Source organism: Brassica napus, chromosome C2, assembly GCF_020379485.1.
Source record: "Brassica napus cultivar Da-Ae chromosome C2, Da-Ae, whole genome shotgun sequence".
Classification (NCBI taxonomy): domain Eukaryota; kingdom Viridiplantae; phylum Streptophyta; class Magnoliopsida; order Brassicales; family Brassicaceae; genus Brassica; species Brassica napus.
The window spans coordinates 10,952,596-10,979,523 of NC_063445.1; the positions used below are offsets into that span (position 1 = coordinate 10,952,596).

The 26,928-nt window shown below is 40.4% G+C and overlaps 2 protein-coding genes across 2 annotated transcripts; both read right to left on the minus strand.

The window, feature by feature from the left end:
* Positions 1 to 930: 930 nt before the first annotated feature.
* On the minus strand, positions 931 to 4,784 carry LOC125582175. The gene is made up of 7 exons (XM_048748731.1): positions 4,706 to 4,784; positions 2,832 to 3,694; positions 2,499 to 2,762; positions 2,102 to 2,401; positions 1,545 to 2,023; positions 1,367 to 1,475; positions 931 to 1,299 (listed from the first exon to the last, which is right to left on the minus strand). Exons 1-7 carry the CDS (start codon positions 4,782 to 4,784, stop codon positions 931 to 933), a joined length of 2,463 nt encoding a protein of 820 aa, XP_048604688.1.
* A 2,192-nt stretch (positions 4,785 to 6,976) lies between these two features.
* On the minus strand, positions 6,977 to 25,442 carry LOC125581557 (floral homeotic protein APETALA 1-like). Its single transcript, XM_048747203.1, has 7 exons — positions 25,218 to 25,442; positions 25,055 to 25,119; positions 24,819 to 24,918; positions 24,578 to 24,619; positions 8,428 to 8,469; positions 7,682 to 7,836; positions 6,977 to 7,251 (listed from the first exon to the last, which is right to left on the minus strand). The coding sequence occupies exons 1-7, from the start codon at positions 25,293 to 25,295 to the stop codon at positions 7,149 to 7,151; spliced, it is 585 nt and encodes a 194-aa protein (XP_048603160.1). The 5' UTR covers positions 25,296 to 25,442; the 3' UTR covers positions 6,977 to 7,148.
* Positions 25,443 to 26,928: the final 1,486 nt, after the last annotated feature.

A 26,928-nucleotide genomic window follows, 5' to 3' on the forward strand; every position in this document is an offset into this window, starting at 1 on the left:
GTCTCATCTCTACATGTTGTAAACCTTACAGAAAAAACATGTTCTTGCCGTAGATTTGATTTGGAGAAGCTACCATGTGCTCATGCTATAGCTTCTGCGGAAGCTAGAAAGATATCACGTATATCACTTTGTCACAAGTACTATCGGACGCAGTACCTTTACAATGCATATTTCACTCATGTTATGCCCAATGCAGCTGATGTTCCAATTCTAGAAGAAGTTGCAAAGAGAATCTGTTTGCCGCCTGATGTCCGCCAACCACCGGGAAGACCCAAAAAATCAAGACATAAATCTATTTTGGAGAAATTTGCAGACAAGAAGCGGCCAAGGAAGGAACACACATGTAGAATTTGTAACCATGTGGGACACAATTCTACAACATGTCCTCTTAAGTGATGAGTATTCTATTTAGTTTGTTGGTATACTCTTTTGGTGTTTCATTACTATTTAGTTCATTTCTTATTAAGTTTTTTTTTCAAAATATATCAGAACTATTTAACCATCTTATGTCTCATGGAGGAATGAACAAGAAATATAAACAAAACAAAAAAGTTCACCAGAAAATACTAACGTGAGTTTAAAGAAAATATTTACAGAAATACTTGAATCTTGTAGGGAACAAAACAAAAAAAGTTCACCAATGCAAACTTAAATCCACATGCGTAAAACCAAACTATTATACATCCATCATTCATAAGCTAAAACCAAACAAGTTATACATCCGCTAAAGCCAAAAACCATCAAGTTATACATCCGTCTAAAGTCAAAAAAACATCAAGTTACATCTTTAAAGCTAGAAACCATCAAGTTATTCAGCTGTCTTAGTCACCTCCTCATAAATATCTCCCGCCAACTTCAAGCGCAATTGTGTTATAATCTGATCATTCAAGCCATCAAAGTTACGTCCAAGAGCTAGACATTCAATGTACATCAAAGAGTACACACCGCAATCTCCCGGGTTCTCATTTTGGGGGATCTTCTTGTGCCTAATATAAGCGAAGAGCTTCCCCTTATGCAGCTCGATGCGTAGAGCAACCCAATGATGTTAACATGGTGGCAGAGGAAAAGATCATCGACGTCTGCAATCCACTTATTACCTGTGACAAAATCAGCCGGATGTTCTCCATTAAAAGCCTTGATGTACATTTCTGACAACTCAGTGTTCTGGTCCCAGCTCTTGTAGTCGTTCACCCATGAGTTCACAAACCAGTGAGACAGAAATGCAATTCGAGAAGAGGAATACGGAGACTGTTCTTGCCTGGACCGTCTGTGAAACATAAGCATTGCTGCTGCAATGTGCTAAGACAAGAAACAATTCACACTCAGCAACCAGCCGTAGAGATTAAAAATCAGAAATTAAACTTACGGAGTCATTCAACCAGCCGTAGTCTTTTGTTGACCAATCATCCCTAGGTATCAATAGCTTCAAGAAAAATCCAGCACTTTCATCTCCAAAACCAGGCTCCTTTTCTTCCCTACAAACAAGAAAAATAAATTATTAGACTATCGAAATAAGAAGCAAGGATGTACAAGAGGAAACTTACAAATCAGAGTTGATAAAGTCCAAAACTTTCTGCAGTTTCTCTGCCTCCACCTTAGCTAATGGGTCATAAGGTTCCTTGGAGACTTTCTCACCACTTATAATACGCTTCACTGTTGAATTTCCAACAAACGGCCAAACTTGAGTCTTTGTCAACTGAGGCTTGCGTCTGCGTGTAGGCTCCTTCAAATTTGAAGCAAGTGCTTCCAACACCGCCCTACAGTTTACACTCTTCTCCCACTGTAGATGATTTTCCAAATCTTTTGACGATATGGATTCATCATTTAGCTGTGGGATCTCGAAGGCCTTCTCTTGCTTAACTCTTCTTAGTGGAATTCCAACTTTCTTCTCAGTCTTTATCACCACTTCAGTCGTAAGATTCTGTGTGCTATCCATCGTCTTCTTATCTTTTTTCTCCTTCTTCACAACACAATCAACTGGCAGTCCATCTTGTGAATTGATCTTCTTCTGAACAATCCATGACTGAGTAATAGACGGTGAGAATTAGTATACAATTTTTTTTTAAAAAAAATTACAAGAACAAATGATAAAGAATTGTACCAAGTCATTGCTACAAGCACCATCTTCCTCATCCTCATACGCTTTGGAGGTGGCGACATCAGGAGCAATGTTCACATCAGCGTTGTTTTTACTATCATTTATTTGTGCCTCCAATTTTGCAATCTGATTCCGTAAGTCAGACTCATATGCTCGCACTCTTGCTTCCACCTTAGAGTCAATAGTAGCATCTAATGCTTTAGTAACCTTGTCAGCTACACTATCATCTATGCCTTCCATTTTGGCAGTGAGGATTTTAACCAACTCAGCTAACCCACTTATGGCAACGTTGTGATCTGCAGCCTTCATATGCATAGGCAAAACAAAACCATGTCATTAACAAAATAAATAAAAAAAAGACATTTTTCTATTACTAACTACAAGAACATTTTGTACATACCATATCAGATGCTTCACTTTCATCAGCAGGTTCTTTGTCTTTTCTTCGCATAGTAGAAGGCCTCTGGTTTGGAACAACAGATGCGGCAACACCATTTTTTCTCTTATGGCATTTGGTAGTGGGCACTGCATCCCAAAACTTCTCATTTAGCTGACCATTAAGGATGTTTTTTATCATGTTGTCCAGATCAGTATAGATTTTATCATTGTCCCACTTCAGATATATATCCTCTACTGGCTTCATAATCATATGCCTCACACGAACCTGCAAAGTAATATACAAGATTAGTAAGACACAAAATTTAAATGGAAGAAATACTACTTGTGTTTATACCTTTGCATATTTTCTCTTTTCTTGGGCACAAAAATCTGAGAAGTTTATACGCGTACGAGATCCCCTCCATGACAGAAGAGGAACATCAGCTCCATCAATCCGATTCCCATATATTTCTCCTAAACCAGGGACACACTCATAAATCCATATTAACAGCGCATGAACACAGCCGTGAAGTGTGCAACTCTTCTTTGCTTCATATGTGAGTACTTTAATGGAATCGACAAGGCTGCTAAATCCAATACGGCCCCATGGATATCGCTGGAAAGCTGCAGTGTCCATCACCCTTTTAGCACAATGCAAAGGAATTCTGCTGTTGCTTGAAATGCCAAATATGCCAATGGATAGCAGACACAACAAACCAATCATCACTCGCTTCTCTCGAGGCCAGTTTCTGCAAATCGGCAATATGGCTTGCAACTCTAGCAATTTAGGTCCATCTGTTGTCGAAACGTTCATCTCCAGCCAAAACTCTTGATGGTCAACATCCCAAACGTCATGCTTGTCGAAAGGATCACAATTCAGACCTGTAATCTCTCCAAACTCATACAAAGAGAAACCCAATGGCATAGAATCATCTATCAAAGACCAAATCTCATGACTGCTCTCGATCGCCAATTGATTGGCAAGGAAATGGTGAACAACTTTCGCAGACCAAATATAAGGCAGCTCTTTCAGCTTCACAATTACTCCAATAGCTGATTCCCTCAACTCAGACCAAACATCTTCCCCAAGTTCTTCTCTCACGGTTTGAATGTTGGAGAGATAACAACTACGGTTCATGCTCCTACTCTGAACTGGGGTTTTCCCAACCTCATACAAACGACGAGGATACTTTCTCATACCCGAAGAAGAAACCGTATCTGGAAAATAAGGCACTTAACAAGTTAGTTTCTTCTCTAGAAACAATCTCCTATCAACAGACTGTCATAACCAAACTTTAATAATAGAAAAAAAAGTCTTGAAATTTCAAAGTGAAAGAATGTTGAAATTGGGATTTAGGATTTTCGAAATCAAACATCTCAATAAAAAAATATGTTAAAAAAGTGTAATAACTAATGAGAATTGAATTGATTTAGCACTTACAGTTGAAATTGGGATTCATCTCCTACACAAATCAAAGACGATTGCGACTTGAGGAGGAGGTGTCGACGGCGGCTGTGAAGGAGGAGTTGTCGACGGCGGCTGTGACAGAGGAGTTGTCGACGGCGGCTGTGACAGAGGACTTGACGACGATGGCTGTGACAGAGGACTTAGACGACGGAGAAGTAGAACTCGTCGTGAGAGGACCCGACAAAAGGTTTGTTTCTATTTCTTTTTTTTTGTCGATTTTTTTCTGGGAAGTTTAACATATAGTTTCTAATTTTTTTTATTTATTTAGTGGCAATTTTGTAGTTAATCAAATTAGTAATGGACTTTTAGTACTTTTGCTTATCCCTCATTTTAGTCTAGTAATTTAAATTTAATATGAGTTATTGTAGTAATTTTAAGATGAATGTGAGTTAGTCTAGGTAATTTCTCTTTTTTAAATAAACAATGTCATTGTTTTGGTGGCACTTGAATTTACAGGAGTGGGCCTGCAAACATATGTTTGTTTAAAGTGCTAATTACTTAGAATGACTCTAATCATGTTACTAAATACTAGAATGACTCTTATAATTTTGTAAATACTAGAATAAATGGTAACACATACAAAATTACTAAAATACCATCCTTCTAAACACATTTACTTATTATAATTTATTAATAAAAATACATACATTATAATAAAAAAAAAGGAAACAAAGAAACCTGTCGGATCTTCTTCCTCACGACACTCTTCCATCTCCATCTCCTACCAATCTCCGACGCCACCATCTCCATCTCCACTCAACCTTCATCACTTCTATCTCCACCGTCAATCTTCTTCATCTCCGTTTTCCTCCACATCTCCATCGAGTTCGTCTCTGTCATCGGTGAGACAAAATAACTCGATTTCAAATCGGTCCTCCACCAGAAATCGAGTTACTTGATTCTGTAAGACATAATCTATGCTATTTGAAGTTTTTTTTGCATAGATTGATTGATTGCATGTTAAATTGTAAAACCCTAATTCCCAATTCGAAATCTCTAATTCCCAATTCGAAATCCCTAATTTCCAATTTCGAAAATTGATTTGGGTTTTCTCTGTTTCTCTATAAACTATTGTATGTTAGTACGAAATCTATGTTAATCGACTGAAAATTAAAACATCAATTGTGCTACTCGATTTCTCTATTTCTCATTTCTTTGTTTCCAATTTTTTTTTACAGGTATGGCTTCTTCTTCGGGTTCAAAGTATCCTCGCCGTCTCTATGATGTTGGCAAAACCCCAATTCAGAGTAGGAGCATGAACCATACTGGCGAAGCTCTAAGATTCCACGTACAACCTGCTAACCAACATTTAAAACCGAACAATTTCGTTGTAGATCTATCCACATCAAAATCGAAACGTTTGACAACCGAATGTATCTTTAGACGTGTCTCCAATTCATCTTTTGAATCATAACTTTGCCCCACTGCAAATTTGAATGAGCGCAAATCAGCAATACTCTTTGGAGACTCTCTTTCTTGTGTTTTAAGGAGTCTAGCATAAATCATATTGGTGCAAGATCCCGGGGATTCTTCTACATGGCTTGGTGGAAGACCGTATGTGGAAAAGTTTTCATCATCGGATGTCGCTCCATCAGAATCATCACAGTAATCGAATCGATCACCCTCTTCGTCTGTATCTTCTTCGTCTTCACACAACAGTTCATCTCTTTCTAAGGGTTGTTTCTGATCTTTGACAGCTCTTTCCCCAACATTTTTTTTCACTTTAAACTCTACACATACTCGAACATTCTCAACTTTGCAAAGACCCAAGAATGCATGAAACTGCCGATCGTTTCCTATTTTCACAGGTGGTGTATCGTTGCTTTGTTTTTGTAGATTCCGCTTCGGCAAAACGTACCTCAGGTCCAAATCGTTTTCTGCAAAATCTACTCCGTAATCCTCAAGTATGATTTTCACAAAATCCTCAAATCGAGTGTCTTCATTAGCAGCAACCAATATGCTCCCTCGCTCATTATCTACTTCAAATAACCACTTCGTTTTCTCAACTTTCCACTTCCCACATATGAGAATTATGTTTTCCATAACTCACCCCGTTAATATGAATTAAAAGATGCAGTTGTAAATCACCATGAAAGTGGACCACGTGTTGTTCAGTGAAAGGTAACAAGAAGAAGACGACAAAGAACGTAAAACCTAATTAAATTGAGATCTCCTAATCTCTTAGTTTAAACCAAGGTTCTAAATTGGTATAACTTAATTTAAACCGAAAATAATTGTAAACCAAATTTCAAAATTAGTTAAAACTGAATTCAATCAATCTAAACCCGGATCCAATTTAGATTAAATCAAAATTATTTGAATTTAGCCACTTTAGTAATTAAAATTTATCACAAAAGTCTGCCGCCAAAGACAGTAATAAAAAACATTTGCCACCAAGTGTATACAAAAGTCGATCGCAAATTTAAATCGGGTACACATATCTTTCATTAAAAATTTATGTCTATTACCGATAAACATATTTGTTGAAAAACTGTGACTACTTCAAAAAAAAACTAATAACTTCAGCAATTCGGTTACTACATATGACAGACTTTTAAAGATAAATCTTTCAACATTATTAAATCGGCCACACAAATCTGCTAGCCTAAAAACATCTGCCGTAACAGAAAAGTCGGCTATCAAATACATAGCAAATATAAATTTTACAACAGTTTAATTTAACAGATTTGTCTTCAAATAGATTTGTTTTTCGTTAAATAAATCTGCCGTCGAATTTTTTTTAATAATTTTAAATGGCATTTTTGTAATATACTTTTTGATCATAACTATAATCAGGGGTATTTTTGACCAAATATATGTTTAGTAATTTTAATTTTTTAAGAGTTATTCTAGTCATTTCTAAACTAATTAGAGTTATTCTAGTCAACTTCCCTTGTTTAAATATCCCTGATTAAGCAATTTATTAAGATGCAACGTCATATTGAAAATGAAATTAATTTCTCTTTCTTATTCTGGTACGTTAATACTTTTTTGTTTTAGCTAATCAAAATCTTTATTTAACTGAACAGCTATATCGAGAAGCAAATTAATGATAATAAGTTTGAAAAGGGGTCAACTGAACCAGTTTCGTCATTCGTTCTCTCCGACCTTAAAAATATATTACACGTTTTGCCACATAATGAACACAGAAATTTGATTGTATCATCATTGTTGATTATAGAAATCCATATATATGGAATTGTTTCATGAGGCAAAGCAGCCAAGGTTACAGTTGTAAACGGGTTCAAGAGACAGATCAAGGTCGTTACTCCTCATTGCCATTGAATCTTCTTCTTGATACAGGCCACTGCATTCACGTTCATATACACATGCAGGATATAACTTATTAACTACTTAATTAAGTGCACCGAAAATTATATGTTCGGTCCTCAAATTGGTAAAAGTCCAAATTGAAATACCAAAGAGTGTTCAGTAAGCTGCCTAACTTATTTTCAAAAACAACAAGAAAATGGAACTGATGATCCCAACAGTTTCGTAGGCTTTCCACAGCCATTCCAAAATCTAAATCTGTTAGTTCATCGACCATTGCATTAACCTACGTTAATGTATGAATAATCTTAGTGGAGTGTAGTCATAGTTCACAATTTAGACATCTAACCATCACCTATACACCTAGTTTCACTGGAACTATAGCAATTTACTAGCTTGTATACAAGATATGTATGTATACTATATAAAAATTTGGAAGTAAGAGCAAATTAGTAAAATTTAATTACCCCATATTGAGAAAAGGAGATGGCTGATGAGAGAGCATGTATGGATGCTGGATTTGATGCTGCTGCGGGGGAGGAGGAGGAGGCATATTGTGGCCATGGTTTTGCTGGTCCCATTGCTCTTGTTGTGCCCGAAGAATCTTTTCCCTTTCCTTGATCTGACAAGTTCCAATTTCACACACCAATTTGTTATCAACTTATTCCATACCATATTATAATCTACATCGTTTTTCAAAGCGTCGACTTCATAAATACTTAGATATGTGGCATCCAATGTAATTGCATTTAGATCTACGGTTACTACTAATTCCTTTCATAAACTATTGTACATGTGTTAAATACATATCTTCACACACTGTTTTTACTTGCTTCCAAATTTTAGCCCAATATTTTTAATTAGGAGTAGTGTCTATATTCACATACTTAATATACAGATGAACAGATCTAGTCGAGGTAGATGAGACGACGTTTTGAAGTTCAAATATTTTCAATCCGAGAAACAACTCTAAAACTACACGGACAAAGACAATCTACGTACCGGCTGATGATGATTATATAAAAAATGCAAATATCTTCTATCTACGTTTTAATTAAGATGCCCAGAACCTAAGCGGGGATGTGAAGATCTAATCTCGTAGATAGTTATAGACTTATAGCTTGGCTTGAAATGCGGAGTAGAACAGTGGAAGCAAGCAGTAATGCGATGGAAAACATCTTCACATAATATAATTATAAAAAACAAGTGTCACCTCTTTGGAAAGCATGCTGTTTTGCTCCTGTATGGCCTTCTCCTGTCATTTACAAACGGCAAGATTGTTAGCTCTTGTTAAGTCTTTAAGCACACACAAGAGTGTCGACTTCCCTTGTAGAGCAAGACACAACAAACACAAGACTAGAAACTGATGGTTTGAGGTTTGAGGTTTGAGGTTTGAGAGAACAGAACCAGAACAGAGGAAGAAGAGAAAGTTTGAGTGATTGTAGTAAAGAAAAGACAGGAGCGCACACACAACTTTAACCAGTTCACTCCCGTTAACTAGGGCAGCTACGTCTGGCCGAGACTATGCTTGGAATCCACTAGAATCAGTGATTACAACAAGGAGATACAAGTGACTGTGGGAACCGAAATTCGCACTGTCGATTTCCGTTTAAATTGGGAAACTAGGAAAACCCTAATTTCGCAGAGGTCCCGGATCTCTGCGAGAGCTAACGACAAGTGACCAAATATATGCGGAAATCATGAAAAGATAACAAACGAGTTTAGAGAAAACAGTGGATCTTATTTCGAATCCGCGTAAGAGCGTTGCGATCATTACAAGATATTATAAAAGCTTTGGCCGCAAAGGCTGTCAGCGAGTTACTTAGTTCTAGCGGCCTAATAGCTCAAACCTAGTTGAGTCGCAGCTCGATAACAAAAGACAAAATAGATACAAAAAGGTTTTTGATTGATTTCGGACTGAACCTTGTTAAAGGCTGCCTACGTACCCCTTTCGAGGATCAAGCCGAACGTAGTTCAATTGATAGAGCTGGACAAGAGATCGAACTGCCTGGGCGAGTTCGTCTAGTAATTGAGTGCCAGTCATAGAAACCGAACTTGTCGAGAATAAAGCTTAAAGTTTCTAAGTGCAGAGAATTCCGAGTCTAAAAAGTTCCTCCTTCCATGCCTCTCGCCTAGAACTCCCTATATACTCGCTCCAAGGTCGGTTTACGCTTTTACTCTTCTGCCCTTAAGCCGTCATAGCATAAAATGGAGATATTCTATTTTTTTCGATCTTCGTAATTATCTTCAAAATTCTGTATTTATCCGCGAAAACTTGACATTTATCTTTCCTTGCGAACCAAGCATAAACCGTCCTACGGTTTACGGGCTTTTGGTTAAGAAATTGTAAGATGGGCCTCGACTCATGTCTTAGGTCTCTTTGGCCGTATTCCGATTCGAAACGTTTATTGCGACTTCTTTCGATAAAGAACGAACTTTCCGCGGTTTTTACCGCAAAGTTTGATCGATGATTTAGAATGGCGGAAAACATGAACTGAGTTCGCTACGGTCTTCGGGAGATAGCATCGAAGGATAGACGAGAATGCATGAACTGGTGTCGTATCGACGTTTCGCAAGAGCTCGGTCGCTATGTAGCGACCGAGCTTTGGCTCGAGCTCGGTCGCTACGTAGTGACCGAGCTTGGCTCGAGCTCGGTCGCTACGTAGCAACCGAGCGGGACGTGCGCTCGGTCGCTACGTAGCGACCGAGCAGTGTGCATGCTTGGTCGCTGCGTAGCGATCGTGCTTGGCTTGTCCGTGGTCCGATTGCCATACTCGAGCTCGTCCATGTCTGTTGCCTTGGTACAGCCGGTATTTGATTCAATCGAGATTTGAACACGATTTTACCGCAAGATTCTTCGTAAAGATTTCTTTACGAAGATTACTTTTCGTAAAAACGTTCAGACCGATTTTTACGGACTTTCAGACATTGATTCCTTCGTGACCGATTTTGACCCCAACAGTTAGCCCCCCAGCTCGTTAGAACCATGAGCTTCTAGCGTGAGGTTCTAGCGAGTGGCTTGGCAAGTTAGGCAAGTTAGGTGAGTCAGGCGGAATTAATGGTTGAAAAGGTCCGTGGTAAGTGGTCTCCTAAATGTAGAATGCGATAAGATTGGGGCTGCGCCTTATGAAGGCTGCCTACGTACCCTTGTTGAAGGGATCAAGCCTTTGGTAGTTCGTCTTGGAGTTAATGTCCTTATGACTAGTTTTCCAGCGAGACCTTTACGGTCTAGTTTTTACGTAGCGGTTATCAGGAGTGTTGCTGCCGATGGCATTTTGTATGGGTGTAGAAGGAAGACTACGAGTTGTCATCTCGTAATCTAACTCTGTGTGAACTGCTATATCCGTAATCTGTTTCGAGAGTTTTCCGCAGTGTGAAAACTTGCAAGATTTCTGAAGATTCTCGAATATTGGCAAAGAGACAAATTTTGGGATCTCGTATCAGGGTGTTTGATACTATGCCTAGAGATGTTAGAGACCAGTGCGCTGGGTTTAGGGCAAGACCTAGGTTTACTCCTGGTTTTAGAGGGTGCAATGACTAATTCGACTTACATATCCCGTTTCAGTTTCATCCTGATTCCATACCGATTTAAAGTCCGCGATAGGTTCTCGGCTTATACGACTTGTATGGTTGGAACCGAGCATTTCTCCAAGGACAATTTTTAAGCCTCCTGGAAGTGCTGACCAAAAATTTTGGGTTTCTTTTATAGCGCTATTATCCTTGTGTCGGATGTACGAGAGTCATCTCTACGAGATGGCTAAGTCTGTTTAGGACGTTGAGAGTTTGTTGTGATCAGCAACAAACTTAATGGTAAAAAATACCGTTTCGAGTCTTCGCGAAGGATATGTTTTGAGAAGATTTTAGTGCGTATGACTGTCTGGTCTTCCAAGAAAATGTTTTTATCGAGGAAGGAAATTTCATCGAAGAACGAATCTTCAGGCGTTTGCGACGTCTCGCGATGCTGAAGATTTGTTATTCGTTCGTATGCCGCATTTCGTGCTTGAAATGTTTGTGGGATTGAAGATGTTTCGCGATGTTGCAAGGGTTTAGTCTTAGCCCTACGTTTGAGAAACGTTCTTGTTTGACTACGGATGTTCGCAGGAAAAATTGTTGTTCCTGTTTGGATGATAATAATTTGATTTTCGATCGAGGAATTAGGACTGAGGTGTCGCGTGAATTTGTCTATGGGAAGAAGTGATTTCCTTCATAGTGCTTTGTGAAGGGTTGGCCTTCCGAGATCTATTTCGTGCATTTTTGAGGATGTTTCGTATAGCTCTAGAAGCTTTCTTATGAATTTTTCCTTACATGCCGCGTATTATGGGTAAAACATAGCGGGCTTAAAGTGAATTGTGGAATGTATCGAATTTGGTCGATTGTCGAAAAGTTTAGATTTTCCGTTAACCGTTTGATTGTTAGGAATTTAGTTTGTTACGAAGAATTTATCATATGTTTTCCGACTGTGGGCTATATGATAATTTATCATATCATATAACCGGTTTTACAAAGGTTAAATCAGTTGGATAAGTATACATATGTCAAAGTAGCGTTGTTTCTGCGGGTTTTACGAGAAACTTTTCTGCTGTGATTTTGATCTTAGGCGAAAGTTGCTTGGAGTTACTCATGGAGTGTTCCCGAAGTTTATTTCAATACGATCTAGTCGCATAACGTTTTTCATAGGTTTTTTGAGAGGATTCTCATGACACATTCATTTCTTGAACGAATTGGTCAACCAGAGGTGGATCTACCTAACCATCGGGAGGAAAGTGCTCCTTTTAATGTGCACGATGCTACATCTATTCTCGAGTTTTTTTCGTCGCAAATGTTTTCGATGCTTTTCCGTGACTTGCTCGGTTCAACGGAAACTGAAAGAAATGCTTTAGTGATTTTCTCCTAGAAATTTTTAAACGAAGCTGGCTTTCTAAAGCCGGAAAGGGCTTCAATACTTAGGCTAATCGTCAAGTTTCAGTCTGATATTGGTATAGGTTTTCTGTACGCATGATTGCAACAAGAAATGATGTATAGTCTTTGAGATTTATGTTCATGATCGTCTGGATATGTTGCTAGCGTTTAGACGAATATTAGATTGTCGTTTGCCTATTCTTGACGATTTGCAGAAGTTTTTTGAAGTTTGGGAGTATACGAGTATAGTATACGTACCTACTCCCCCTTTTTTTTACGAAAGAAAACAGTTGAACCGATTCTCTGAAGGGTTGTGTACGTTTCTTCTTCTGAGGTTTGGGATGATCGATAATTCGGGACGATTTATAGACGACGCTTGGACTGTGATTTGGTTGTTTCCACGTTGACGACTTGGAATATGCCGGTTCCGAGAAAATTGCCAGAAACGAATCGGTTTTAAGACGACGTTCCTGTCTCTAGTTTTTTCTCTCTTTAGGAAGCGAGCTTGATATGTGTGGCGATCGTTTCTCGATTTTCGGAGAGTTTAGATCGGTTTGCAAGATCTGGATGAACAATTATGGAACATTATATCGAGACAGGAAAAATCGCTTAAGTCTTAGTTCGCTAGACTATCCGCCTAGGTTTTACATTCCCTAAAGGTCTATGGCAGCCTCAAAGTAATTTCCTACAAAAATTCCAAGTCTGATTTCAAAAATTTCAAGTTGGAAATACCTTAGTTTTCTCGAAGATGCAGTTTTGTCTCCTCTCAGTTTTGCTTGCTCATTTCCCTTTCCTCTTCTCGTGTATGTTCGCCATTTCCGATATTGGTGTTTATCCTTTGAACCTTGACATTTATCTTTCAAACTTGACTGTTATCTTCTCCTTAGATACGACGTCAATTTTTGTAAAAAAGTTCAACGTAATCGTATAGTTAAGGCAGCTAAGGTGTTAAGTTAAATGTTGTCGTTTTATACGATTAATCTGAATCCATGCGATAAAACAAGTCTTTGCGGGTTTTTTTTTATCTCATAAAGCCTCAATGGTAACTTCACTCGAGGCGAAACAAGAGACGTTTCGATCGAGATTCGAAAGTGAACGCAAAGATGGAGGTAGGGCGAGCAGGAACAAGCCAAGGAGTTTATGATGAGTTTTACTTGTTTTCGTCGTAAAATCTCAACGGAAACTCCGATTGAGACGAAACAAAAAGCGTTTCGATGAGGATTCAAAGGAGAACGCAAAGGAGGATCCCTTTGAGGCCTGACAGGTTGCTATAGCGAGTGAGGATGTCATCTCGGTCGCTATAGCGAGTGGAAGGGAGCCAAGACGAGTCCAACTTGTTTTCGTCGTAAAATCTCAACGGAAACTCCGATTGAGACGAAACGAAAAGCATTTCGACGAGGATTCAAAACAGAAACCAAAGGAGGATCTTTCTGCGGCCTTTCCGGTCGCTACATAGCGAGTAAAGGTCAGACAGGTCGCTACGTAGCGAGTGGAAGCGAGCCAAGAAGAGTCCTACTTGTTTTCGTCGTAAAATCTCAACGGAAACTCCGATTGAGACGATACAAAAAGCGTTTGGATGAGGATTCAAAAGAGAACCCAAAGGAGGATCTTTCTGAGTCCTGACAGGTCGCTATGTAGCGAGTGAAAGTCTGACAGGTCGCTATGTAGCGAGTGGAAGCGAGCCAAGAAGAGTCCTACTTGTTTTCGTCGTAAAATCTCAACGGAAACTCCGATTGAGACGAAATGAAAAGCGTTTCGATGAGGATTCAAAACAGAACCCAAAGGAGGACCTTTCTGAGGCCTTACCGGTCGCTACATAGTGAGTGAAGGTCAGACAGGTCGCTACGTAGCGAGTGGAAGCGAGCCAAGAAGAGTCCTACTTGTTTTCGTCGTAAAATCTCAACGGAAACTCTGATTGAGACGAAACGAAAAGCATTTCGACGAGGATTCAAAAAAGAAACCAAAGAAGGACCTTTCTGAGGCCTTACCGGTCGCTACGTAGCGAGTGAAGGTCAGACAGGTTGCTACGTAGCGAGTGGAAGCGAGTCAAGAAGAGTCCTACTTGTTTTCATCGTAAAATCTCAACGGAAACTCCGATTGAGACGAAACGAAAAGTGTTTCGATGAGGATTCAAAACAGGACCCAAAGGAGGACCTTTCTGAGGCCTTACCAGTCTCTACATAGCGAGTGAAGGTCAGACAGGTCGCTACGTAGCGAGTGGAAGCGAGCCAAGAAGAGTCCTACTTGTTTTCGAAAAGCGTTTCGATGAGGATTCAAAAGAGAACCCAAAGGAGGACCTTTCTTACACCTTACAGGTCGCAACGTACCGAGTGAAGAGTAGGCTTGAGCTCGATTGCTACGTAGAGACCGAGCAGTTTGCGTGCTCGGTCGCTACGTAGCGACCGAGTAGTGTGCGTGCGTAGCGACCGAGCGGTGTGCGTGCTCGGTCGCTACGTAGCGACCGAGCAGCCTGTGCATGCTTGGTCGCTACGTAGCAACCGAGCAGCGTGTGCGTGCGTAGCGACCGAGCAGCGTGTGTGTGCTCGGTCGCTACGTAGCGACCGAGCAGCGTGTGCGTGCTCGGTCGCTACGTAATGACCGAGCAGTGTTCGTGCTCGGTCGCTACGTAGCGACCGAGCGGTGTGCGTGCTCGGTCGCTACGTAGCAACCGAACGGTGTACATGCTCGGTCGCTACTTAAAGACCGAGCGGTGTTCGTGCTCGGTCGCTACGTAGCGACCGAGCAGCGTGTGCGCGCTTGGTCGCTACGTAGCGACCGAGCAGCGTGTGCGTGCTCGGTCGCTACGTAGCGATCTAGCATTGTGCGTGCTCGGTCGCTACGTTGCGACCGACGGTGTTCGTGCTCGGTCGCTACGTAACGACCGAGCGGTGTGCGTGCTTGGTCGCTACGTAGCGACAGAGCGGTGTGCGTGCTCGGTCGCTACGTAGCGACCGAGCTGTGTAATCGATTTGTTGTGTTTCCTTTTTCCGCGATTAACCTAGGGGTTTTTCAGCAGTTTTTGGGAGAACAAGTTTTACCCTTCCGAAATATTTTCGAAAAACGTGTCTTGGTAAAACCCTTACGCTTCAAAATTTCTTTTGTTCGGTAATAAGCCAAACTTACTGGGTTTGATAAGATTTATCGTTTCCCTTTATGTTCAGAAAGAGAAATCGCGAGCACGTTTTATTGCACTTCCAGTGGCGAAATGTCGCAGCAAGGTTTTCGATTTTTTTTAACAGTACGGCGTTTGCGTAAGTGTTGGCCATAGGAGCAGTCAGTGCTGCGAATTTGTCTTTCATATATCCAGACATTGTTTCGATCAAGCGTTTTGTGGCCATTAGTAAGAGTAATCCGTAACCCCCCCTCCTTCTAGCACCAAACTGCGGGAACAGAAATTTGCACTGTCGATTTCCGTTTAAATTGGGAAACTAGGAAAACCCTAATTTTCCAGAGGTCCCGGATCTCTGTGAGAGCCAACGACAAGTGACCAAATATATGCGGAAATCATGAAAAGATAACAAACGAGTTTAGAGAAAACAGTGGATCTTATTTCGAGTCCGCGTAAGAGCGTTGCGATCATTACAAGATATCATAAAAGCTTTGGCCGCAAAGGCTGTCAACCGGTTACTTAGTTCTAGCGGCCCAATAGCTCAAACCTAGTTGAGTCACAGCTCGATAACAAAAGACAAAATAGATACAAAAAGGTTTTTGATTGATTTCGGACTGAACCTTGTTAAAATCTGCTTACGTACCCCTTTCGAGGATCAAGCCGAACGTAGTTCAATTGATAGAGCTGGACAAGAGATCGAACTGTCTGGGCGAGTTCGTCTAGTAATTGAGTGCCAGTCATAGAAACCGAACTTGTCGAGAATAAAGCCTAAAGTTTCTAAGTGCAGAGAATTTCGAGTCTAAAAAGTTCCTCCTTCCATGCCTCTCGCCTAGGACTCCTTATATACTCGCTCCAAGGTCGGTTTACGCTTTTATTCTTCTGCCCTTAAGCCGTCATAGCATAAAATGGAGATATTCCATTTTTTCCAATATTCGTAATTATCTTCAAAATTCTGTATTTATCCGCGGAAACTTGACATTTATCTTCCCTTGCGAACCAAGCATAAACCGTCCTACGGTTTACGGGCTTTTGGTTAAGAAATCATAAGATGGGCCTCGAGTCATGTCTTAGGTCCCTTTGGGCCGTATTCCGACTCGAAACGTTTATTGTGATTTCTTTCGATAAAGAACGGACTTTCTGCGGTTTTTACCGCAAAGTTTGATCGATGATTTAGAATGGCAGAAAACATGAACTGAGTTCGCTACGGTCTTCGGGAGATAGCATCGAAGGATAGACGAAAATGCATGAACTGGTGTCGTATCGACGTTTCGCAAGAGCTCGGTCGCTATGTAGCGACCGAGCTTTGGCTCGAGCTCGGTCGCTACGTAGCGACCGAGTGGGACGGACGCTCGGTCGCTACGTAGAGACCTAGCGGAACGGACGCTCGGTTGATACGTAGCGACCGAGCTTTGGCTTAAGCTCGGTCGCTACGTAGCGACCGAGCTTGGCTCGAGCTCAGTCGCTACGTAGCGACCGAGCGGGACGGACGCTCGGTCGCTACGTAGCGACCGAGCTTGGCTCGAACTCGGTCGCTACATAGCAACCGAGCGGGAGGTACGCTCGGTCGCTACATAGCGACCGAGCAGTGTGCATGCTTGGTCGCTGCGTAGCAATCGTGCTTGGCTTGTCCGTGGTCCGATTGCCATACTCGAGCTCGTCCGTGTCCGTTGCCTTGGGACAGCCGGTATTTGATTCAATCGAGATTTGAACACGATTTTACCGCAAGATTCTTCGTAATGATTTCTTTACGAAGATTACTTTTCGTAAAAACGTTCAGACCGATTTTTACGGACTTTCAGACATTGATTCCATCGTGACCGATTTTGACCCCAACAGTGACCCGCCTAATACCCTTCACTAGTACTTAGACTCACTCTGTAACCCTCCCTGTATCTAGAGAAAACGATTGTAACAGTTTATGCTGAAGACAATCTTTTCTCTTATCACTCTTCTCTAATCTTACTCTCTCTCGTTACCTAAATGTCTTTATATATGAAGAGACATTAGGTTACTCGTGCTGCAGCGCCTCCATGGTGACGTGTATCAAGCCGTTGGAGCTGCTCCGCAATCTTATCCTCATTGCATGGACTCTTGCTTTACTGACCATAAACGGACAAAGCCTTGTACGCTGAATAGCTGTCTCCTCTTCATCGTTTTCCCAAAAGCAAAACAACCATTCAAGTGGTCCAATAAAGCAGACTTACTTTAGTCTTGATTTACTTCTATCGCGGTAAGTCTTGAGTCACCATTAACCTTTAGGATTCAAACACTTCTGTGATCATCAAGTTAACATCTCCACAAATCTCCACCTGTTAATCTGATGAAGAAGCTGCAATGTTCTTGTGATGATCCTGCACGAGTAAGAGAGAGAGTAGTAACAATCGATTCTAGTTTTCTTGGATTCCAGTCTCGGATTTCCTGAGTTTTATTACTCAGCCTTGGCTTGTAGCATGTTAAGCGCCGCTTGAAACTTGCTTACAGCCAAGGTCTTGGTGAAGATGTCTGCTGGATTCTTCTCAGTAGAGATCTTCAACACTTCCACCGTTCCTTCTGCTATGACATCTCTGATGAAATGACACTTCACATCAATGTGCTTGGTTCGCTCATGATGCACGTTGTTCTTCGAGAGGGAGATGGCACTTTGTGAATCACAATAGATCTCCACACTCTTCTGATCATAACCAAACTCCTTCAGCAGACCCTTCAACCAAATGGCTTCTTTCACCGCTTCAGTCAAAGCCATGTATTCGGCTTCTGTTGTGGAGAGAGCCACAACCCGTTGCAGACCAGATTTCCAGCTGATGGTGTTGCCTCCCAATGTGAAGACAAGACCAGTGATAGATCTCCTCCTATCTGGATCAGCAGCAAAATCTGAGTCGCAGTATCCTACAAGCTTGAAGTCTGCGCTTTTCTTGTAACACAGCCGAGTCTGAACTGAGCCTTTGATGTACCTCAGTAACCACTTGACTCCCAGCCAGTGCTCTCTGATCGGTTTGCTCATGAAACGACTGACGATGCCTACTGGATAGGCTAAGTCAGGACGTTTGTTGATCATGGCATACATGATGCTTCCTACGGTGTTGGAGTAGGGTACTGACTTCATAAACTCTTCATCTTCAATCAGCTTTTCTTCAGTTGCAGCATTTAGTTTGAAGTGGGCTCCCAAAGGTGTTACCACGTCCTTCGCTTCAGACATGTTGTAGGTTTCTAACACTCTGTTCAGGTATCCTTCTTGAGACAGCCACAGAGCCCCTGAAGCTCTGTCTCTGTTGATTTCCATTCCTAAGATTCTCTTGGCTGCTCCAAGATCTTTCATCTCAAAACGCAAACTGAGCTCATGCTTCAACTGCGCTATAGCCTCCTTGTTCCTTGCCGCAACAAGCATATCATCTACATAGATGAGTAGATAGATCATTGATCCATCTTGGAGAGTCTTGGTGTAGGCACAGTTGTCATACTCACTTCTCTTGAAGCCAATCTTCCCCATGTAAGTATCAAACTTCTCATTCCACTGTCTTGGGGCTTGCTTAAGGCCGTAGAGAGACTTGTTCAGAAGACACACTTCTCCCTTCTTAAACATAGACTCATAGCCCTCTGGTGGCTTCATGTAGATCTTCTTAGTAAGCTCTCCATGGAGGAAAGCGGTCTTGACGTCAAGTTGCTCTAGTTCCAGGTCTTCTTGAGCAACCATTGTAAGCAGAATCCTTATGGATACATGCTTAACAACTGGAGCAAAGATCTCATGATAATCAACTCCTTCCCTCTGCGCATATCCATTTGCAACAAGTCTAGCCTTGAAGCGATCTTCTTCTACTCCAGGTATTCCCATCTTGTACTTATAAACCCATCGGCTCCCAATGATCCTCTGATTCTCAGGAACTGAAACTGTAGTCCAAGTGTTGTTCTTGATTTGTGATTCCATCTCCTCATCCATGGCTTGCTTCCACTGGTTCCAGTTAGTATCAACTCTGGCTTCTGTGTAATCAGACGGTTCAGCTGAGTCTCCCCCTTCTGTAGTATAGAGCGCTTCTGAGAAGTAGTCTTCATCATCAAACCTCCTCGGAGCTCTAACCTCCCTTCTGCCTCTATCTCTTACGAGATGATAACTCAAGGGTGAGTCCTCTTCATACATCTCTGATTCATCATTGAAGTCAATGGTGCGTGGTGTGAGTGTAACTGGACTGTTAGGAGCAGTAGGTCTTTGAGCCATCCCACGATCTCCACCTGAGCTAGTATCACGTTCTGCTTCAAGATCTAGGTCGAGATATGAGTATGAGAGCTCATCTTCTTCTTCTTGAATGTGTTCCTTTCTCTGTAACAAGTCTTTGTACACTGCATTCTCTTGAAAGATCACATTCCTACTCACCACACACTTCCTTTCTTCAGTGAGCCATACTTTGTAGCCTTTAACTCCACTGGGATAACCAAGTAGAACCCCTTTCTTGGCTCTAGGTTTTAGCTTGCCATCATCGAAGTGAACAAACGAAACACACCCAAATCTTCTTAAGTAACTGTAGACTGGAGCTTTCCCTGACCATTTCTTGTCTGGAATCTCGAAGTTGATAGCTGAGGACGGTGTCTTGTTAATGAGTATAACTGCTGTATGTGTAGCCTCTGCCCAAAACCTCTTAGGAAGTCCTGAGTCACCACTACAAGAAAAATGGCTTTTGTTAGCGGCCTAAAAACGCTATCTAAAAATTTTATAGCGGTTTTACAAGCGCTGTATCATCGCCCGTCATAATAGGTCAGTCACTTTAGATAGCGCTTTTTGGCATTGCTATGTTATTGTGATAAACTATAACGTTTTTTTATGTGCAATTAAAAATTCTTAAATAGCGTTTTCTTTTTCTTATTGTTCAAAATAAAATTAATTTATTTTAAAATCATTAATTTTAAATTTATTTATTTTCCGTTAATTATCTCAAATAAAAAATAAAAAATTTTTTTATTAAACAATAAAAATTACATTCGATATAAAATAATAATCGGTTTACACTAAACAAAATTTTGTAAAAATTAAACCTAATCTTAATTAGACCTAATACAAGACCTAATCTTCTTGGGCCTGCCTCCTCACCAGCTTCTCCGTCGCCTCCTCGCCACCAGCCCCATGACCACCACCTCTTATCTCTTCTCCATTACCTCGTAGCCGAAAACCCAATGACCACCACTGCGTAGATGCCCCCCCCCCTGCTTCTCGGAATCCGGTCAACCTGACGGAGCAGACAAGATTCGGTGAAAACTAACAGTCTCCATGCGTCGGGTGGGCCTTGAGCGATGGTTCCCTACGAAAGATCCAGCGTCTTGGTGTCTCGTCGGTCGATAGTGGTTGCCTCCGTTCGAGGACGATGGGGGGTTCTAGGCTTTGTCTCCGACGGCGTTGATTCTTCTTAAGGACCGGAGCTGTGGAAGGCGTGTTCTTCCTCGGACTTTGAGCGGCGACTCTGCAAAGCGAGATACAGATGTTAGGGTTTCGGGAACCGACGTCCTTTCGATTTCCGGTTATTTGAGCCCGCGGGACTATCCGGTGGTGGCGAAATCTCTGAGGATTCTCTTGACAGAGCTTGGCTGGTCTTGGACGCCCCGGTTCGGTGAAGTCACGTGATTTGCAGGTGACTGGTGGTGGTGAGAGAAGACGGTGGCGAATGGGAGAGATGGTGGACCTTACGCCATGGATGAACGCAAAGAGAGAAAAGAAAGATGTATTTTGTTTTAGATGAAGTGAGATAGAGAGAAATGCGTACAGAGTAAGATAGATGAGAAAGAATACATTGATTCTTAGCCATTGATTTATGTAATCCAATGGCCAAAAATAGTGATCCGAGATTTCAAAGAATCAACCAATAAGAAAGGAGCACCAAGATAATGAGTTTTGGCCTTTAGATCATAACTAATCAATGGCCCAAGAAAAACAACACAACCTTTATTTTATCTATAGTTGTTTTATAAACTGTTTGAACTTAAAAAAATAGATAACATATTTAACATTTCAAATATAAACTTGCGGATTTGAATTTTGTGGTTATATAATTAAAGAAAAAAACTGATTTGTTAGTTTTGTGTTTATGTTAAAACAAATAGAATTTGAATTTTAAGGTTTTAAGGTTTTAAGTGTATTGGGTTTGTTTAGGGTTTAAGAGTTTAAGGTTTGAGCTGAAATTCTGTGAATATAATAAATGTATATTGGTTTTAACGTGTATATTTTTAGGATTGTATATTTTAAACTATTAGATATGAAGTTTACGATTTTAGATTTAAAGATTATGTATAATATAGAGTTTGGATTTAGTGTATATAGGGTTTGGTTTTAATTTGAAAATGTTTAAGTTTATAATTTTATATTTAAGATTTGGAGTTTAAGTTATAAAACATTATAAAGACTATTAGTGTATTAGAATTTAAGATTTGTATATAGAATATAGGGTTTAAAAACTCGTTTAGGATTTAGGGATTTAAAAAGGTAAACATAGCGTTTTTAATTATGTGCTATTAAAAATATGCTATCATAGCGTTTTTAAATATACCACTCTATCGTAGCGTTTCAAAATATACAAACGCTATCTAAAGTTAAGAGGTATGTCAACCATAGCAGAAAGGTAAAAACGCTATACTCTACTGCTATCAAAACCTTTTTTTCTTGTAGTGCACTGAGCATGCTTCTGACCTTCTCGATGATGGTCCGGTTCATGCGCTCTGCAACACCGTTCTGTTGCGGAGTGTAGGCACACGTGCGATGTCTCTGGATGCCTCTTCTCTCACAGAACTCATCAAATGCTCGGTTACAAAACTCCAAACCGTTATCTGTTCTCAGAGTCTTTACCTTCTTCTCACTTTGGTTCACCACCAAATTGATCCATTCAACAAACTTATCAAACGCCTCATCTTTGGATTTGAGAAAGTAAACCCATACTTTGCGTGTGTAGTCGCCGATGAAAGAAATGAAGTACTGACATCTGCTTAAAGACATTGGCACAGAAGGAGCTCCCCATAGGTCTGAGTGAACATACTCAAGCTTCTCCTTTGTGTCATGTTACGCCAGAGTAAAGCCTACGCGTTTAGCTCTTCCATAGATGCAGTCTTCACAAGGGTCTAGGACTGAGATCTTCTTTTTGTCTAGTAGGTTCATGTTCTTCTGGCTCATGTGACATAATCTCCTATGCCACATAGCAGTATCATCTGATCTTCCCTGAGCAGCTAGAGACTCCCTGATGGCAGGTTTCCACTTAAGTAAGTAGAGAGTATCAAATCTGTCTCCACTGAGTAGTACTCGATCTCCAGCTTTGATGAACAATCTCCCACTTTCAGACTCAAACTTGTATCCAGCTTTCTCAAACGTTCCAAGTGATAACAAGTTCCTATCCATCTCTGGAATGAATCTTACGTTTGAGAGGACCACATTCAGACCATCTTCATTTTGAACTCTAACAGTACCAACACCTCTGACCTTTGACATGGTTTTGTTTCCCATTCTGACTGTGCCGCCAGCTTCTTCATATAGGCTTTCAAACCAATCTCTTCTGTGGGTCATATGGTAGCTGCAACCAGTGTCCATGATCCACTCTTCTTCAAGACGTGTGTCTGTTGATGAGAGAGCCTCTGTTACTGAAAGTCCTGAGGCTTCTACAAGGTTCCCACTACCTCCTGATGGCTCTGACTTGTTGCTAGACTGATCACGGTTCTTCATAGGTCCTTTTCCTTTGTTAGGACATGAGTTCTTGAAGTGACCGTCTTCCCCACAGATCCAACATCCTCGCTTAGACTTGGATTTAGATCTTGAGCGATTACCCTTGTTACCTTTCTCTCGATGATCCCCTCTACCTCTTGACTCGTTCTTGTCCTTGACATAGAGACCTTCTACTTGACCTTTGATACTCTTCTTATGCAACCCAAACTCAAGTTCTTTTGAGTAGATAGCGGCAGTGACTTCGTCTAGGCTCAGAGTTGACCTTCCTGAACCATACTTCAGAGTATCTCTTAACTGATCAAACGGCTTCGGTAGTGACATCAGTAACAGGATAGCCTGATCTTCATCAGACACAAGAACATTTGTGTTCTCAAGATCTGCTATGATGTGAAGAAACTCATCGATGTTTCCTTCAATAGACAGATTCTCAGACATCTTGAAGCTGTATAGCTTCTGCTCAGATAAATCCGGTTGGGAAGCGCTTTAGACATGTACAGCTTGTCCAAAGCATTCAACATAGAAGCTGCAGTCTTCTCTTTCTTGATCTTCCTTAACACCATATCTGAGACACTCAAGACAATAGTACTTCTTGCCTTCCGTTGTTTCTCCTCCAAAGCTTCTCGCTTCTCTTTAACCTCTTTACTATCTTCTTCAGTCGCCTTAGGAACGGAGACAGCCGGTTGTGTCTCTTCTTCTTCCTTCAGAGCTGCACTCAGACCAAGAATGTCTAGGTGAGCCATTAGCTTCTCCTTCCACATGGTGTAGTCTCCACGGCCATCAAACTTCTCCACCTCTATTCTTGCCGACGTCATGATTCAATGATGAATAGAACCACACAAGCAACGAACCTGGCTCTGATACCAATCTGTTAAGTCTTTAAGCACACACAAGAGTGTCGACTTCCCTTGTAGAGCAAGACACAACAAACACAAGACTAGAAACTGATGGTTTGAGGTTTGAGAGAACAGAACCAGAACAGAGGAAGAAGAGAAAGTTTGAGCGATTGTAGTAAAGAAAAGACAGGAGCACACACACAACTTTAACCAGTTCACTCCCGTTAACTAGGGCAGCTACGTCTGGCCGAGACTATGCTCGGAATCCACTAGAATCAGTGATTACAACAAGGAGATACAAGTGACCCGCCTAATACCCTTCACTAGTACTTAGACTCGCTCTGTAACCCTCCCTGTATCTAGAGAAAACGATTGTAACAGTTTATGCTAAAGACAATCTTTTCTCTTATCACTCTTCTCTAATCTTACTCTCTCTCGTTACCTCAATGTCTTTATATATGAAGAGACATTAGGTTACTCGTGCTGCAGCGCCTCCATGGTGACGTGTATCAAGCCGTTGGAGCTGCTCCGCAATCTTATCCTCATTGCAAGGACTCTTGCTTTACTGACCATAAACGGACAAAGCCTTGTACGCTGAATAGCTGTCTCCTCTTCATCGTTTTCCCAAAAGCAAAACAACCTTTCAAGTGGTCCAATAAAGCAGACTTACTTTAGTCTTGATTTACTTCTACCGCGGTAAGTCTTGAGTCACCATTAACCTTTAGGATTCAAACACTTCCGTGATCATCAAGTTAACATCTCCACAGCTCTCATATATCTCCACTTCTTACACGATGTTACTTCATGTAGACATACGTTTAATAGGGTTCTTACGTACCTTTCTTTGGAGCTCATTGATGGAGTCGTACATAAGTTGGTTCTGCAAAGACACATCACATGATCTTAATTATACACAAATTCTTTTAAACTTCATACATTTGAATCGACTATATATTTTTAATATCCAACCATGCAGTACGACATGCATACAAATTTACATACATATGTATTTGAATAAGTAAATAATAAGATCGTATATATATGTTTAATATATGTTAAAGAAATAGGAGGATTCATACCTTTCTAGAGCGGATGTGCTTAAGAGCTGTGTCAAGCTGCTGCTCCAGATTCTGGAGCTCCTTAGAGCTCATTGCTTGCAAGTCTTCCCCAAGATAGTGTCTGCATTTCAATAGCGTCCAGGCATCATGTTCTCGTTAAGTAAATGTATCCATGTGCATTTTAACATTAATGCTACCCGGTTTCCTATTTCATTTGTCCATATATATATATATGCATGATCAATGTAAGTGTGTACCTCTGGTTTCTCTCCAAAAGGTCAATCTTAGCCTTAAGCCTGTTATAATCCATCGACCAGTTCGTCTGTATGTCAAAAGTTTAACAATAGAGATATACTTCAGCAAATATTGAAATACGTAGTTACATAATGTATGTAAGGTAATGGAGTTATATTGATTTACATTGACGTCGGACTCAGGTGCAATAAGCTGTCTCTCTGCGTAAGAGTACCTCTCATAGCGTTCAAGTATCTTCTCCATACTGTTCAACTCACAGAATTAGGGCTAGCTTCATGTCTTAAACCATTTATTGTCGTATATGTTATATGTATATATGCATATTTGTCTATGTAAATAAGCAAATCATCATGTAATAGCCAAACTTAGGATACTCTTTTCATGACATTTTAGGTAATTCTAGTTAGGTCTTAATGATGGTTTCTATGCCTTAAACCCAATATTTGCTAAATCATGTAGTTCTGTACAGATCTCTATAATTCTTCTTTTAACAAAACAGCGAATCAATAACTCTATACATCTAGCTTAGGGTTCTGAGTGCGGTTTATTTAAAATGGTTACCAATATGTACAGGAAATCTTATTATAAATGACACATACACATTATAATAAAATATTGTAATCTGGTCAAATCACTAATCTACCGATGTTATTTGGAATATAATAGGGATAACATTTTTAAATGAAAGTTTAACAGCCGGAGCTAAGAACATCCACAATGGTGATACCCATTGTGGAGTCCTTAGGTTTAGATTAGTATTATATCTTTGTATATATATTTTTTTTGAATAATTAAGGATTCTTGTGAAAAATGTGTGTATAATGGTGATCCCGAAGTTAGAATCCTTAGAGAATGTTTTTTTTTTTTTTGGTTTAGTGAAATATAATTTTTATATATTAGATTATTAAATACAATAACTTAACATAAAATACAATAAATAAAAATAAAATACAATAATTAAACATAAAATACAACAATTAAACATAAAAAACAATAATTTTACATAAAGATAGAATAATTCCTAATCTTCATCACCAAATTTATTCCAAATATTTTGAATTAAATCATTTTTCAATTGTTCATGCATTTGCCTATCACGAAGATCATTCCGACTGGGAAATATATTATTCAGATTTGTTGGCCTCTCGGTTTCCACCTCTGAACATCTGGGGACGTCTCCTTCTTCAAATTCAGATATATCAATACGAGAGTATCCATCCCGTTCATCTTCGACTATCATATTGTGGAGTATGATACATGCTCTCATAATCTTCCCTATCTTTTCCTTTTCCAATGTTTTTACTGGGTTTCTCACAATCGCAAATTGAGCTTGCAATACTCCAAAAGCCCGCTCCACGTCTTTTCGGGTTGCTTCTTGACCTTTAGCAAATAACTGTTGTTGAGGACTTTGAGAGAGGGTGATAGATTGGATAAATGTTGACCATTTTGGATAAATACCGTCTGTCAGATAGTACGCCAACTTATACATGTGTCCGTTGACCACATACTTTACCCTGGGAGCTCGACCTTGTAAAATGTCATCAAAAACAGGAGACCGATCGAGGACATTGATATCATTTAAGGTACCTGGAGGACCAAAAAAAGCGTGCCATATCCAAAGATCTTGTGAAGCTACAGCCTCTAAGACAATTGTCGGTTTTCCTGATCCACGTGTGTACTGACCTTTCCAAGCGTTTGGGCAATTTTTCCACTCCAAATGCATACAGTCAATGCATACAGTCAATGCTCCCGACCATCCCAGGAAACCCTCGTGCCTCTCCAATATCGAGTAGTCGTTGAAGATCCTCCGGTGTGGGTCGTCGTAGATACTCATTTCCGAATAATTGTATTATTCCGTCAGTGAAATTATGTAAAC